The sequence below is a fragment of the Camelina sativa genome, chromosome 17, assembly GCF_000633955.1.
Source record: "Camelina sativa cultivar DH55 chromosome 17, Cs, whole genome shotgun sequence".
In the NCBI taxonomy this organism is placed as follows: domain Eukaryota; kingdom Viridiplantae; phylum Streptophyta; class Magnoliopsida; order Brassicales; family Brassicaceae; genus Camelina; species Camelina sativa.
In genome coordinates this window covers 14,234,781-14,250,412 of record NC_025701.1, presented here as the reverse complement: position 1 = coordinate 14,250,412, position 15,632 = coordinate 14,234,781, and the positions used below count along the sequence as shown (strand labels likewise).

The following is a 15,632-nucleotide window of genomic DNA, read 5'->3' as shown; positions in this document are numbered from 1 at the left end:
ATGGTTCGAAATCGATTAAACGTTATTGAACACTGAAACCTAAAGTAAGAAAACAAAGTTTGAGAACCTCCCATTGCTTGTATCCACGGCGATTGAGTCAGAGAAGGAGACATTGTTGGTGAACATACTTGATGGAGAACCTCAAGAGGTTGTCTCGGTAGCTCCGGCGATCGGCAAATCTGGCACAAATCGACTTCGTCGTTGTCTTTGTGTCTCCCGTCGTCGGAAAGGCTTCGTCGTAGCCACCGATCACTTGGTTCTCCGTCGGAAACGCGTCCATATTCAGAGAGTTTCACTCGCTTCTCTTCTCTCCCTCACTGGTGTCGTCTTCGTCGTCTTCTTCACGTTGCCATTGTGACGACTTGTACTGTATTTTGTTTGTTATTGTTGACAGCCAATAAAAATACCACCACGACTCTTCTCTTCTTCTCCTCTTTTCTCTCTCTCTATTTTACTCTACTCCCAACGACCACGACTCTTCTCTTCTTCTCCTCTTATCTCTCTCTCTCTCTTTCTCTCTAGTTCTTCTTTCTATCAAACCACTCACACACTCATTTACAACTTTTGTTCTTTTATATAGTTACAATATCTCAATTTATCAACATATAGGATATATAACGATATAACCACATATCATCTTCTACATACTCATTGCATCATAATATAGAGTCTGAGGTTAGTTGATGATCCTGAAGTCTGATGAAATTTTATTATTTATTAATTACCCTCAACCCATTAAATATTCCACCTTTGTTACTCTATCTTGCTTATTGGGACATGTAAGCTGTCTTCTTCGTTGATCAACACTTTGTACACCTCCCATTCTCTTTCTCCCGTCACGTGTCTTCCAATTTCAGCCTAGTAAAATGACATCATCATTGGACTCTCAACCCATTTTAGATGTTTAAAAAAATTGTTATGTTTTCGGTTTGACATCAGATTAATGGACACTTTGTATACTGAGAATATGCAGGGAATTTGCGACATCGTCAATGGCTCTTCTTATCTGCCTCCCAAAAAGTCATGGACTATGATTCCACAATCTTTCTATTTGATGAGAATGTTTACATGACTTTTTTTATGAAGAAAAGAATATAAAATCCTAAACCAATAACATAATAGTAGAAGTCATTAACAATCCAAGATTCTTTTGTTATATTTGAATAACATAAAATTTATAATGACTTGATAAAACTCCTAATCCAATAACACTATATTTATAAAGATTTTAGATAACTTTTTGCAAATCCACAACTAATAACACCAAATTTTAAAAGAGTTTTAAAAAGTCTTGATTGAATAACAACATATTTTACATAACTTCTTAAGTCATTAAAATTCTCTTTAAATCCCAAACCAATAACCCCCTTAGTATGTATTTATATATTGAAAAGAAAGTTTTTGCCAAAGTATGTTTATAAAAGGTATACCTATGACGATTAATTGAGTTTCAACAAAATACGAGTAACAATTTATGAAGTTTTCGTAACTTTTAATGTGTAAATATTAATGAATTTGTCTTTTTCGTCTTTGAATTCAAAAGTTTTCTAAATTAAGGTTATTATAATAAGTAACCGTTTTCTGAAATATGTACAAGCGACACAAGAATATTAATGGGGACTGGGGAGTAAATTTATATTTGACGAATCATGAATGGTTGTTAATTGAGTTTCCTCAAAGTTTAATATGCCAACTATCAAACCAATTACTAAAGCTGCAAAGATTCATTTTTTCAATGTTTGAACTAAATAATGTGCACGACAAAAAAAAAAAAAAAAAAAACTTAAATAGTACTCTTTAGATTAAGGATTACCTTTAACAGAGTAAATATGAGGATGAGAGCTAGGCAACTCATAAATAAAATAAAAAAGAGTCTTCTCTATCTCTCAGAAAAAAAAACAACACAAACAGCCAATGAGCTTCTCGTGGTCTTCTGTGCCATAAAAACCATTATATACATTCAAACACAATCTGGCGCCACATATACATATGTATGACTGTATGTATATGTCTTAGCCCTTATATATTCATATCTCTCTCCTTGTGTGAGTGGTGAGATGCGTATCCCCATAAGCTGCAACATCGAACCATCTGCAACATTTTGACTCGTTTCTTTTTGTGTTTTTTTCAACATCTGTCTCTCCTTCACTCGCTCTCTCCTAATCAATCTCCCCAACGACCTCTCTTGCCCCACATTCATATCTCTCTCTCTCCCCGGGAAAAATGGATAACTTCTTTCCCTTTTCCTCTTCTAACGCAAACTCTGTCCAAGAATTCGCTATGGATGCTAACAACAATCTCTCGCACCTTTTGTATTCTTACCCGATGGAGCAGATGGCAGCCGTGATGAATCCTCATCAGCCGCTTTACTCGTCCGATGCTTTTCCTCAGATCCCGGTTTCGCAACCCGGAAGTGAGGTCTGTTCTTTGGTTAGTAATCCTAATCCTTGTTTGAGACCAGAGAGAGGTGGATTGTTTCTTGATCCGACAAAGATGGCCAGGATCAACAGGAAGAACGCGATGATCAGATCAAGAAACAACTCTAGCCCTAATTCTAGTCCAGATGAGGTGGTTGAGTCAAAGAGACAGGTGATGATGCTTAACATGAGAAATAACGTGCAGATCCCTGAGAGAAAAGATCTCTACCCTCACTCCACTTTCGATAACAAGGTTTTGTTTTTGCTGGTCCAAAATTTTGAATTTATACGGTTTTGGGTTTATATTTTGTCTCTATGATAATTTTTTTATAAAAAAAAAATTGATTGTTGGTTGTGGTAGAAGCTTAGGGTTTCGTGTGTGAAGCTTTTGAAGAACAGCGATGTTGGGGCTCTTGGGAGGATAGTTCTCCCAAAGGTATGTAAATTCTTTCAATTCAGTTCACTCAGAAATTTATTCGTTTTGTTTTCATTATTTTTCTTCGTTTTCAAAATAACTCAACATTTCATTATAGGATTTGACTACCACCATTTTATAAATAATATTTTGTGGAACATAGCACAAAAATCACTGTGGCCTCAGATTCTCTCATTGCAATTTCACTGAGTATTTATTTCACATTTCATTTTCATACTAATATAGTAGTATTTGTCTAACCAATAATAAGTTTTTCGTCTTTAAAAGTAATCACCCGAAAAACAAGATGAGTATGAAACATGAGTATAGAATCAAATTAGTTTGGTTTCTGTACGTAATTTTGTATTTTGAATTTTAACATTAGCATGTAGTGTATATATGAATTAATTTAAAGTTTTATAGTACTAGTTTAAGATTGAACTTATTTTATGTATCACACACAATTTTTGCTATCCATTTAAAATTTAACTAAGATGAAGATGTGAAAATGAGTTTATTTTAAATTACGGGGTTGAAGAAAATGGAAAGTCGTCAATATGCCTTTCCTATTTAATGGATTCTATTAAATGGTTTACCTCGAGAAACCATTATATGGCATGGGAAAGTGAAAAAAAACATCATGGAAAAGGTTCTACATATCTTGGTTTTAAATTAAACATTGATTTAAAGTTATTTTAATGATAATGGTCATATCGATCGTTGTTATTTTTCTAAGTAAGAAAGACGCCTATATGCTATGGACTGCAGAGAGAAGCCGAAGGAAAGCTTCCGAAGTTATCTGATAAAGAAGGAATCGTTTTAGAGATGAGAGATGTTTTCTCTTTGCAGTCTTGGTCTTTCAAATACAAGTTAGTCTCATCACTTTTTTGTTACGACTTCTTGTTAGATTTCGAGTTGTTTTTATTTATCAATAGGGAATAATTTTACGACAAGAAAGACTTAAAGCTTTATTAATGCCATAGGTTCTGGTCCAATAACAAGAGCAGAATGTATGTCCTCGAGAACACAGGTAAATTAAGGAATTCAATAGTATCATTTTAAAAGTATATAATAGTACTATTAATTCATGTAAAACTAGTAAACTACTCTTTTACTTGTATGGATTTTTTATTTTATTTTTTTGTGGTCATAACTAAAGGAGAATTTGTGAGGCAAAATGGAGTAGAGTCAGGAGATACTTTAACAATATACGAGGACGAAAGCAAGAATCTCGTGAGTTCTCTCTTGTTAACTCCCTTTCCCCTATATTTTTAATTATTATTATAAAAAGACAAAAATAAGTTGAAAATTTATTAATTAGTAGACTGAAATTGGAAATCTGAAAAGTAGTCATTGAATTTAGTTTGTTAAGCATACAGACAAAAACTTCACTGCCCTTTTATTGGCCTTTTCCTGTCAATGATAACATGAAGTTACATCGAGTTTATAATTTTCTTTTTTTGGGTTGATTTGGTTTGGTTATGACTTATGATTTGTGTGTACAATATCTATTCACTTTTTCTTATTAAAGTACTTCGCCGTTACAAAGCCGGGAAGACAAAATGGAGGAAGAGGAGCTAAGTCGATGGAAGTGAACGAGAGGAACCACTACGAAGAGATAATGTATGATTTCATGCCAGGAGACGAAGAAGAAGCTTCTATTGCAATGCTCATCGGAAATCTAAACGATCACTATCCCAACCCTAACGATCTCATGGGCCTCACCGTTGACCATCAGCATTATCAAGCCGCGTCCTCGTTGCTATCTGTGGATTATGCGCACGTGGGTTCACTCGATGATCAAGTGAGCTTTGACGACATTGTGTGGTGATGTAGTGGAAGTTCATATAGGTACCCCCTTGTGAAAATGGACCTTGGGCTATACAAAGAAGAGAGATTAAAAGAAAAGAAGATAGTATATTTCATCATCTGAGATTTACCCCCATTTGAGAGTTTTTTAATTAAGAGAAATTATCATTTATGTTCATAATGTAATTTACTAAAGATTCGTTTTGAGTTTTATAAGCCGGAAGATATTTTAACATCTTTTTAGCAAACAATTTTCATTTTATTTGTTGGAGATATGTTTTTTTATATCAAATTTTGAGATTTACCAAATAACTGTATATATGATAAAATATTTGTTGACAAAGGACATGCATGGGACATTTTGTACTCTAATAAGTCTTCCTGTGATGTGGGAGGCCCGGTCCTGACCTAAAGCCCGTCATGCAAGGGCTTTAGGCGCTAAATTATTATATAAATTTTAAGGGCATCAATATTGCAAAAACTCTTAATAGTGCAGCGGTTATTCCAGATTTTGTGTTTCCTCATGTAGTGTGTTCGAGTCTATGGTGTAACATTAGTCTAAATTTTTGTATTTATGGGCATAAATTTTTTTTTGGCTTTAGGCGGCCCACAGTGTCGGGCCGGCCCTGTGTGGGTGGGACGAAACGGTTCAAACAGAACCGCGCAAATCTAAGATTTCGGAAATACCACATCAAAAGAAGCGTACATGCATGTCACACCGGTGGAAAACTGTTTTTGAGGGAAATTTGTTGGACCAATCATGGGTACTGATTAACTTAATCCAAAAACTAACTCATAAGCGGAGAGTTATCGGATAGACGATTTTGCCATGCTCCGTTTTGGGCTAAAGCCAATGAAGCAGGTGTTTTAGACATAATTATACATATGTTATAAATTTATAATGAGCATCAATTTTAGAAAAGAGTTTGTGATGGTCAACCCGAGTTTATAAACGAAAGAAGTTCACAATTTGAACTTTTCATGAACCGTTTTGAGTCTTTTTTTGTTAATGGGTTCAAAAAAAAATTTGGCTTTAAACATAAATATACTTAGAACCGGCTCATTAGACCACAACAAAACAATCATGGCGCAACTCCACTGATTCATTAAATTTAAATATGTATATTTTTTTCAGAGCTAATTTGTACCGTTAGCTATATATGAAAGAGAAAAAAAATCACAAGCTTGTGTGGGAACTAGGAAGCTTCGGAAAATGATCAAAAACAAAAATTGAATGATATGTTTTGTCAATAATATGTTACTATTGTCAAATTAGACTGTGTATAGTTAATTATTTCTGTACTTGGAAGTACTTTTTGGTTAAAAAATATGTTACTTGGAAAGATTGTCTTGCGAGTTATTTACAAAAAGAGCAACGACAACAAACTAATTTTCGAATTTAGGTATTGTGGGTACTCATCTTCGAATATAGGTACTCCTCCCATGTACAATGACGTTGTTGTCCCTATAATTGTTACAGTAACTCTTGCCTCTACAAATGAATCTCCCAAACTGCACAGTTACATTAGTTTCATTACGATAAAGTAATAAACAATTAAGACAATTAATAAGTCTACGCCTAATCTGAACCGCTCGTTCAGTTCTATCCTTTTCCCCATTTCTCCATTCTCCATCCTTCAGCCCAACTCCAAATCGCAATTCTGATGGTGACAACGAGGATCAGATCTCGTCTACCGCAGTTACAAATGGCCAATCCAACCATTAAAAAACCCTCGAAATCACGTTTACATGCTCTACAGAAAGTTTCAGCTACTCATACAAGCTCTTTCAGCCGTCGTCATAGACGACTCCATGCAGGGGCGGATCTACAGTGTCATAGGGTGGGGCACGTACTAAGTTAAATTTTGTCTAAGTGAGTAGTGGTTATTATGATCTTGTAGCTCGTTTGGTTACGTTGTGCCCCACCCTAAGTTTCGGGTGTCTTGTTCGATGCCCAATTTTAAAACTTTTTTTCTGCTGTCTTCATTTATTTTTCCTTTTATTGTTCTGTTTTCTATTTTTTCTCATATACTTTTATTGTTCTATTTTGGTCTTTTTTAGTGTCTTTTCTAAGTTCTAACATATTTTTATTTCTCTGATTGAGCCTTGAGGGCAATTTCCTTATTCCATTTACACTTTTATAGTTTCTCAAATAAATGTTAGTTTTATACTTTTATTTTAGTCATTGTAATTCCATTTTGACTTTTGAAACAAATTATTATTTTTAAACTGTAAAGATTACATTTGAATTATAAAAATGTTAGTAAAATGAGTAACTAAGTAAACATTTTATTATCTCTTTTGTAGTTTATTTCATAGAGTTTGGATTTATGTGATATTTTATAAATGTCAATTATACTTAAAAAAAAATTACATGTGTTATGATTTGTAACTTAGCAAATAAATTATATTATATGATATATGTAATTAAATATATTTAGAACCCAAAATAAGTTTGTGTCTATTCTGATTTTATTATTTTAATATATTAAAAGTAATTAGAAATTATTTTCATTAATTTTTGTTATATAAATTTTGAAATTGTTAATTGAAAAATGTGCCCATACTGATTTGTTTTCTGGATCCGCCACTGACTCCATGTCTGTAATCGGCTATGTCACCCGCCTTTCTGCTCGCCTGATTCGGCACTTGGAATCGAAGAGGAAGCTTGAAGCCCCATGTTTATCCATTTCTTGTTTGATTGAAATCACCAAACTCCAGTTTCATAATTAGTTGGTACTTTTTTGTGCAGTTTCGTGAATTTTTGTGTTGTGATTCACGCTCTCTTTACTTGTATTCCTTACTCGTTTCAGTTTCAACAATCGCTGAGGAATCAAACTCTTTATATGAAGGTAAGGAAATATTTGGCAATACGTATTTTTATCAATGCTAGTGTGGTTTCCCTTTGGGTTTAGTCATCTGTCTTCGTTTTAAGGTGTAGTTTTGAACACAACCGCAAGGTTAATTTGGTTTCCCCTTGGGTTCAGTTATCTATCATGGCTTTATGGTATATTTTTGAACACTACAGCAAAGTTGAATTGGTTTCCCCTTGGGTTTAGTCATCCTCTTGCCTTTAGGTTATAGTTTTGAACACAACCCATCTTTAAATTGGTTTCCCTTGGGTTCATTCAACCATCTTGGCTTTAGGGTATATAGTTTTGAACACCAACACCCAGAAACATGAACATACATTATCTCGCCTAGATGGACAAAAAAATTGAGATATCTCCAACATCTGATGCATGTTAAAGTTGTCAACTTAGTTATATAACAAGCATTATAAAGATGTGTAGGTTAAACAAATGTTAAACTCTCTTCATCGTCCTCTAAAGGTATGACAATACAGTAATCTCATTTTCATGGGGAGTTGTTTGCTTCCTTCCTCAGCTTGGTACTCTTATAATCTTCTTTGTTTCAGCTGATTTCTTAAGATACATTCGAATAATATGGGGGAGATGGACGTTGACGGATCAAATAGTTTGGAGCTACGTCTTGGAGGAAGTTTCACAAAATCAATATTATAGTGGATCAGAAGATATTCATGATTACAAGAAGAAAAACACACTTCAAAGCTCTAATAATATTTGTTCATAAACTTTTAAATACTGAAAGCAAATAACAACTATTTTCTTTAAGTTTTGGTGAATTTTCATTTGGTGGAATAAAACAGATAAAAAATAATTTGTGCCAAATTATATTCTTTTAACCAAATCTCATACCTAATTGTCATGACATCGTCTAGTTTTCATCTAATTATTTATCCTGCCAAAACTTCGAAAGGTAAATATGTCATCAACAGTTTAGTTCGCATCTAAATATCCAGTCTGCTTTGTTGAAGGGTAAATATGTCTACTACAATGTGATATTGACTTTTTTTCATGCCTCCCGATGTGTGATGCCTAAATCTGAAGATTGATTTCTTGGAGTGCCTGTTTTGATAATAAACTTTTGTCTTGCCTTGCACGCGATGAAAAGAGAGTGTCACGTACAAGTTTTCAGAAGGATGATGCACATATAGAAGTCAGTAATTCTAATAGCATTTTTTAACGATTAGACAAAACAAAAAGTAAGAGAAAATTTATTTTCCACAATTAGAAAACTAAGATAAGTTATTCGGCCTAATTACTCAAACTTGACTCCCTAACACTAACCCTAAACCTAGACTTTGTTAGTCCGACGCTCTAACCCTAGCCTAAATTCTAGTCGAAGCCCAAAACTATTAGTCTATTACCACTGTACTGTCAAAACTGAATGTACAGCGGAGCTCTTTAAACCATAGCCCATAGTCTCTAATTACATAGCCCAAATTAGTTACTTAATACTCCAAACCAACCAACCTGGGACAGTTAGCCCTGTCACTCTGTCGGAGAAACCCATTACCCAGTTAATGAGAATACCGAACCTTATAGAAACCCAAAAATAGAGATAAAATCTCTCATGCAACATGTATTGTATACTTGTAAGTTGTAACCACAGTAACACTCGATCGGTATTCAATACTATTTATAAATAAATTGTACAGTCAAAATATTTATATAGTTTCTTGATTACAATCAATTTCACATGACAAACAACTTTCATATTAATAATACTTATCAGTCAAATTTGATATGGTTTATGACATTACATGTATAGGTAGTCAAATACCCATATGCAAGTGAGTAGAAGACCAGAATGCATACCAAGTTACGATTTGACTCCTTTTTTTTTCTCTCTCATTGGACTTACGCTATAGATCTTGGATATAACACGATCGCACTAAAATGAAAAATCCCATGCATATCGTTGGTGTTCTCCGGGATAGGCTCCTCGCTTTGCTCCGAAGGATGATTGCAGAATTTCACGTGACTACGTGAGCTTGTTTCACTAATTACTACGTAATAGATAGGATCCTTCTCCTAGTTGACTAAATGTTATTCGGTCGTAATAGTTGACATCTAGATCTATGCACAACAAACCATAAAATAATTCTACATTTATAGCGCTTGGATATTAATACAACCAAAAAAAAGTACTACTTTTTTAGATTAATACTAGTATAAATTAGGAGAAAGTAAAATTTCTAAATTCAAAAAATTACACATTTGGATTGAAATCGTCATTCTTAAACCTCCTACATAAATATATAACCTCGTTAGTCTTGTAAGTATACAAATTTACACAAGCATAACTGTTAGTATAACTTAGGAATATAAATGACTAACTAACCTTATTTTTTAAAAAAAATAGTACTACTCCGAGTGGGTGAATTTATTGACATTGATATTAAAATTTTATTAACTATTACCCCATTTTTCAAATCATAGTCTCATTAAATTATAATGGATTCCAACTCCCAAGTACTCAAGCTCCTAAACATAAAAACGTAGGAAGCGTGGAATTTCGATTTAGACATTAAATGTGCAATGTAATAGTACTAGAATTTACCCGTGGTACACCACGAGTCCATTTCTTTTATTTTTTTTGTTTGTTTCATAAATCAATAACCCCGTGCATTCTAAAGAAATTAACAGTTTGACTGTTAATTATAGGATTTAACCCACAGTTTACCGCAAAATAATTTGTTCTCAATTTAACATATCTAATATTCTAATATTGATAATGTTAGCAAAATAATGAAATGATAAACTATTTGTGTAACACGAAATTAATGATAACTAAATTTATATTCATATTGATCCAAATCATTCGCACAATATAATTTTATTGCGTGTTATTTTAAATTTTAATTGTAAATATTCATTATATATTAAAATAACTCAAATGTAAAATAATATATATTTGGAAATACTTGTTTGGTTACAAAAATCCTAAAACAATTTTTTAAATATATATCCGTTTATAAAAATTCAAATCACATCATATGCTGAAAAAAATCTAAAATTTTATTAACTTTATATATTAAATAGTAATTCAAATAATTAAATGTAAGATTAAATAAAAGTGAAAGGAGAATTCTATTTTATTATAACATATTGCTTTAAATTAGGTAGATAGATTTTAAGAAATTAATATTATCAAATACGGAAATGATTTTGTTTGGTTGTAAAGATTGTAGAGAATTTAGTTGGAACTTGTTTGGATACAAAGATAAGAGAGGATGACACAAAAATGTACTTCAAAAATGTTAAGATAGATATGTTATGTGTGGACTATGAAACAATGTATGAACGTTCACAAGTGTGTATATATGGGCTGTGAACTTGTGAGTTGTGATCGTTCATCGCACTTTGAATTTGATCGTCACAAAACTTTGTGGGCAGCTCCGGGATATTTAAAGCTTGCTTTTCAACGGTGGAGATTGTAAATGGACAGTTAGTTTTCGTTATGTGGTTCAATCTTCAAAGCTGTTTGTTTATGTTTCTCTATCGGTTTAATTTCAAAGTTGTTTTGTTGTTGTGGCTGGTTGTAGGGCGTGTTTAGCTGTGAAAATTGTTTCAAAAAAAACTTCTTAAAAACAACTCCCAAATAAGATTATCCATCGTTTGCCTAGATGCAAACCAAGCTTGAATGCCACATGCATACTTCATATTATGCTTAACCGGTTCCAAATTTTTTGTCAATCAACTTACTAGATTCTCAATGGGAAATTGTTTGATAATTTTTGTTAGAATATGTAATTGTGTTGCTGTGGAACTTAACCCTTCGTTGATGTTGTAAAGATCCGACAATCATGTCGGACATTGATAAACCTAACTATAACACTATGATACTATCCTATACACTGATGAAAAATATAAGAACAAAGACTAGCACGAAAGTAGCCATATTTTTTGGAGGAAAATGTGGTAAGTTCACGATGCATACTTTTTCGGACGTATATACTTATTGTTTTTATTAAATTCAGTAAAATCATAAAAGCAAAGAGAATCATTCCAACGACAAGAATGATTAATTAGTCTACATTGTAAACGTAATGATACACATCTTCGCGTTTTCCGATTTAAACATTTAAACAATTATGGCTCATAATTGTGTTATATGATCTATAGCGAAACGTTAGACAAAAGCATCCAAAGATAGGTTTTAATTTGAAAAAAAAAATAATAATAATAATGATAGGGTGGGTCTATCATATTTCCCATACTTTTGCAGGTAACGCGAAAATGTAACATGACATGTCTCTATCCGGACAAAACATAGTTATCCCGCAACGTTAATAATTCAAGTTACCCCCGTTCGTGAATATTATTGATCATTGTAGAAAGAAATGGTGGGTTTGGACCTTTTTCGTGAATCGCTTTAGACATTTAACATTTATTTAACACAGAAAAGAACAAAAACAATTCAAACAAAACGACAGGTAAAGGAAAAATATCTAAACGTAACAGTTTTAAGTTTTAACTATTGGAGAAAAAGTTTCTCAATAATAATGGATTTAAATTCGAGCATGGTGATATTTGTATTATAGAGTTGTCTTAGAGTATTACTTATTATCATGTTTATCGGCAACTGATCCTAGCTAGTTGCCTGCGTAGGACTTTTGGAGTTACCTGATCAAATTTTGATGTATGATACAAAAAAAAAAAATCTATTTTAAGCAATTGGGGAACATGTGCAACGTAACGCAGCAATTACGGTCAAAGTCTCCAAAAGATGTCATCAGCCGATCAGCGATATATTGTGAGAAATTAGTTAAAACAACATCAGATTTTCATAAAATGTGGTTTCCATGCATTCATCACAATTAATGTAACTAATGGCAAACTCACTTCGAGGCTACTTACGTATAAAAATATATAGTTAAAGATTTCATGTTTGGTAGGACATTTGCAAAATACCTTTTGTAGAAGGGTGGCTTAATCTGTGCAACAATGCACTCCAATCAAATGTTCTACTACTTTCAAAACAGAGTTTGTTTTTTGTTTGACAAAACCCATTATAAAGTACATTTCTGATGCTTAAATATCAGAAATTTTTACTCGATCATACATGAAACACATCTCCCGCTAATATGATATTATCGTATAAGTTGGTAGTTTCTTAGACTATGGTTCTGCAACTAAAATAGCTATCAATACTTTGATTTTCCTAAATCCACACATATAAATTATCAAAAACTTTTGCATGTAATTGCTTTGATATCATCATGTCAAAAACAAAAGTGCTTTCTTTGATATCATGTCAAAACAAAAAGGACGCAAAACAAATTATAATGGAAATTCATATTCAACATTACAATGATTCGCGCTATAAAACAATTTCTCTAAATTTTATACTCTTCCAATATATTACTTTTGTTAAAGTATCTAAATAATGTTCTGTTTAGATGGATCACCAGTGATAGTAGTAAAGTTATATATCGAGATCCTTTAACAAACAAAGAAATAGTGAAGTTATTTTGTTCTTGTCATTCCATATATTGAATTGAATTATGTATTGTAAAAGTAAAAATATTAAATAGTTATTTGGTTTTAAAAATAAAAAATGTATTAAATAAACTAAATAAAATAATCTTTTGTGATACAAAAAAAAAAAAATTAAAACATCATCTATTCTAATACAGAGAGAGTTATATATTTCTAACCAGAATAATCGAGAAACAAATACTGCAACTTGACATCGACGATCTAAATCTCACACCGAGTCTTTTATTCTAAATATTTACTAGATGGGTCAAGATTTAACACATTGGTTTCAGCGGTGAGCTAAGAAACTTTATTTGTGGACATAATTAAAAAGTTTATGAATCGATATTTAATGATTCATCTTACTTTGACAAAAATAAATAAAGTTTTCATCTAGAGTGTATAGTAGAAAAAAGAGTAACAAAAAAAAAACGAGTAGTAAAATGTAAGAAGAGTGGCTAATGTGGTAGTTAAAAAGTAACTAATAACGGAGTAACTCATTTCGATCATTTTTGATTTACTATTTACAAAAAAAAAAAAAAAAAAAAANAAAAAAATAAAGAGTTATTTCATGACACTAGAAGCGTGAACCCTCTCTCCTATATTATATATAGACCCATTTCATAATCACAAATCATATCACTAACCAAACAAAAAAATGGGGTTCGTAGCTAAGAGTGTACTAGTGAGTCTTGTAGCACTTTGGTGCTTCACTTCCTCTGCTTTCACTGAAGAAGTGAACCATGTGTCTCAAACCCCTTCTCTAGCTCCTGCGCCGGCTCCTTACCACCACGGTCACCATCACCCACACCCTCCACATCACCACCACCCTCACCCACATCCTCATCCACCGGCCAAATCACCTGTTAAACCCCCGGTTAAGGCACCAGTGTCTCCACCAGCCAAAGCTCCGGTTAAGCCCCCAGTTTACCCTCCCACCAAAGCTCCAGTTAAGCCCCCAACCAAAGCTCCGGTTAAGCCACCAGTTTCCCCGCCAACCAAACCTCCAGTTAAGCCCCCGGTGTACCCTCCCACCAAAGCTCCGGTTAAACCCCCAACTAAAGCCCCGGTTAAGCCACCAGTTTCCCCACCAGCCAAACCTCCGGTCAAGCCCCCGGTTTACCCTCCCACCAAAGCTCCAGTGAAGCCACCAACTAAGCCCCCGGTTAAGCCACCTGTTTCTCCTCCCGCTAAGCCACCGGTTATGCCGCCGGTTTACCCGCCTAAGTTCAACCGTAGCCTAGTCGCCGTTCGTGGTACAGTCTTCTGCAAAAGCTGCAAATACGCTGCGTTCGACTCACTCACAGGCGCTAAACCAGTCGAAGGTTTGAACCATTTTCTTTATTTATTACTTCTTTCACTTTCGTTAATTATTTCATACACTCATAAATACCTCAGTAATAGTAGTCTTGTAAACAACTCGACCTGCCTATAGAATAATACGTACGCATTTATTCATTCAGTACTGTATACGTATATTTGTCTATAGAATAATAAGTATTTCATACCAAAAATCATGACGCACACTTCGATAATAATAATTCAAAATTTCAAAACGTTACAAGTGGGACCTTTTGGTACGTAACTAGTCAATGTTTCGAAAAGAGGTAAAAAAAATAAAAGAGAGTGACTATGTACACTTCTGCACTCATCAGTCACTGTTTTTTACAGTCTGGCCCATAAATTTCACTACTTCCCAAAAGCATATTACTATTCCCATTAGTTCAAAAAACAGATCTAACGTGTATTAATTATATTTTATTTCTTTATGGTTCGTGCAGGTGCTACTGTGAGACTAGTGTGCAAGAGCAAGAAGAACATAATCTCGGAGGCGACAACAGACAAGAACGGATACTTCTTTTTGTTGGCTCCGAAGACGGTGACTAACTACGGTTTCAGAGGATGCCGTGTGTATTTGGTGAAATCAAAGGACTACAAGTGCAACAAAGTCTCCAAGCTCTTCGGTGGAGATGTCGGCGCTGTGCTCAAGCCTGAGAGAAGCCCAGGAAAATCCACGGTGGTGATCAACAAGCTGCCCTACGGTATCTTTAACGTCGGTCCATTTGCCTTTAACCCGGCTTGCCCCAAATGAAGATGAACCCTCTGGTTACTTTCTTGATTACGTCGTCGTGTTTGTGTTAAGATTAATCTCGTGTTCAAGAAGAGTGTAAGAGTGAGTGAGTGAGAGAGAGAGGGAGAGAGTTATGTGCGTTGGAATTTTAATGTTAGCTAGTTTTTTTCTTAAGTTAAAAATGCTTGGATTTTAATTATGATGTATTCTCTCTCTCTCTTTTTAAGCGACTTTGATTAAGTTTCGTTTGAATAAAATAGTACTACTAGCTTTTACAGATGATTTATTTTTCGATTTTATTCAAGCTTGCAAATGAGTGAATGACTAGAGTGAAATGATTCCACTAGATAACATAACACATTGAATGAACAAAGAGAAAAATTAGTTAATAGCCAATAAATGAAAGCGTCCAGGCGCTAGTTTAACGATACAGTTTTATACTACTATTGCTTGTACTTAATGAATAGCTTGTACTGTATTTTTTTGTTCTTTTCAACTTGGATCAAATAAAAAAAGATAAGAAAAATTATGATGCAGACCAAAAAAAAAAAAAAAATGATTACTAAGAAAGG

At 33.5% G+C, this 15,632-nt stretch overlaps 2 protein-coding genes across 3 annotated transcripts; both read left to right on the top strand.

The window, feature by feature from the left end:
* On the top strand, positions 2,205-4,906 carry LOC104757168 (B3 domain-containing transcription factor LEC2-like). 2 transcript variants are annotated; one of them, XM_019239267.1, is made up of 6 exons: positions 2,205-2,670; positions 2,779-2,853; positions 3,601-3,701; positions 3,816-3,862; positions 3,992-4,065; positions 4,382-4,906. In XM_019239267.1, the coding sequence occupies exons 1-6, from the start codon at positions 2,224-2,226 to the stop codon at positions 4,661-4,663; spliced, it is 1,026 nt and encodes a 341-aa protein (XP_019094812.1). In that variant the 5' UTR covers positions 2,205-2,223; the 3' UTR covers positions 4,664-4,906. The 2 variants fall into 2 exon arrangements, with proteins under 2 accessions (XP_019094812.1, XP_010478197.1); XM_010479895.2 differs by having other exon boundaries at positions 4,364-4,906.
* Positions 13,617-15,337, top strand: LOC104757167 (non-classical arabinogalactan protein 31-like). The gene is made up of 2 exons (XM_010479894.2): positions 13,617-14,314; positions 14,771-15,337. Exons 1-2 carry the CDS (start codon positions 13,648-13,650, stop codon positions 15,079-15,081), a joined length of 978 nt encoding a protein of 325 aa, XP_010478196.1. The 5' UTR covers positions 13,617-13,647; the 3' UTR covers positions 15,082-15,337.

Coding starts and splice junctions, on each gene's coding strand:
- LOC104757168 (XM_010479895.2), top strand. CDS start 2,224: ATGGATAACTTCTTTCCCTTTTCCTCTTCTAACGCAAACTCTGTCCAA. Junction 2,854..3,600: donor GGAGGATAGTTCTCCCAAAG/GTATGTAAATTC, acceptor TATGGACTGCAG/AGAGAAGCCGAAGGAAAGCT. Junction 3,702..3,815: donor TCTTGGTCTTTCAAATACAA/GTTAGTCTCATC, acceptor TTAATGCCATAG/GTTCTGGTCCAATAACAAGA.
- LOC104757167 (XM_010479894.2), top strand. CDS start 13,648: ATGGGGTTCGTAGCTAAGAGTGTACTAGTGAGTCTTGTAGCACTTTGG. Junction 14,315..14,770: donor AGGCGCTAAACCAGTCGAAG/GTTTGAACCATT, acceptor TGGTTCGTGCAG/GTGCTACTGTGAGACTAGTG.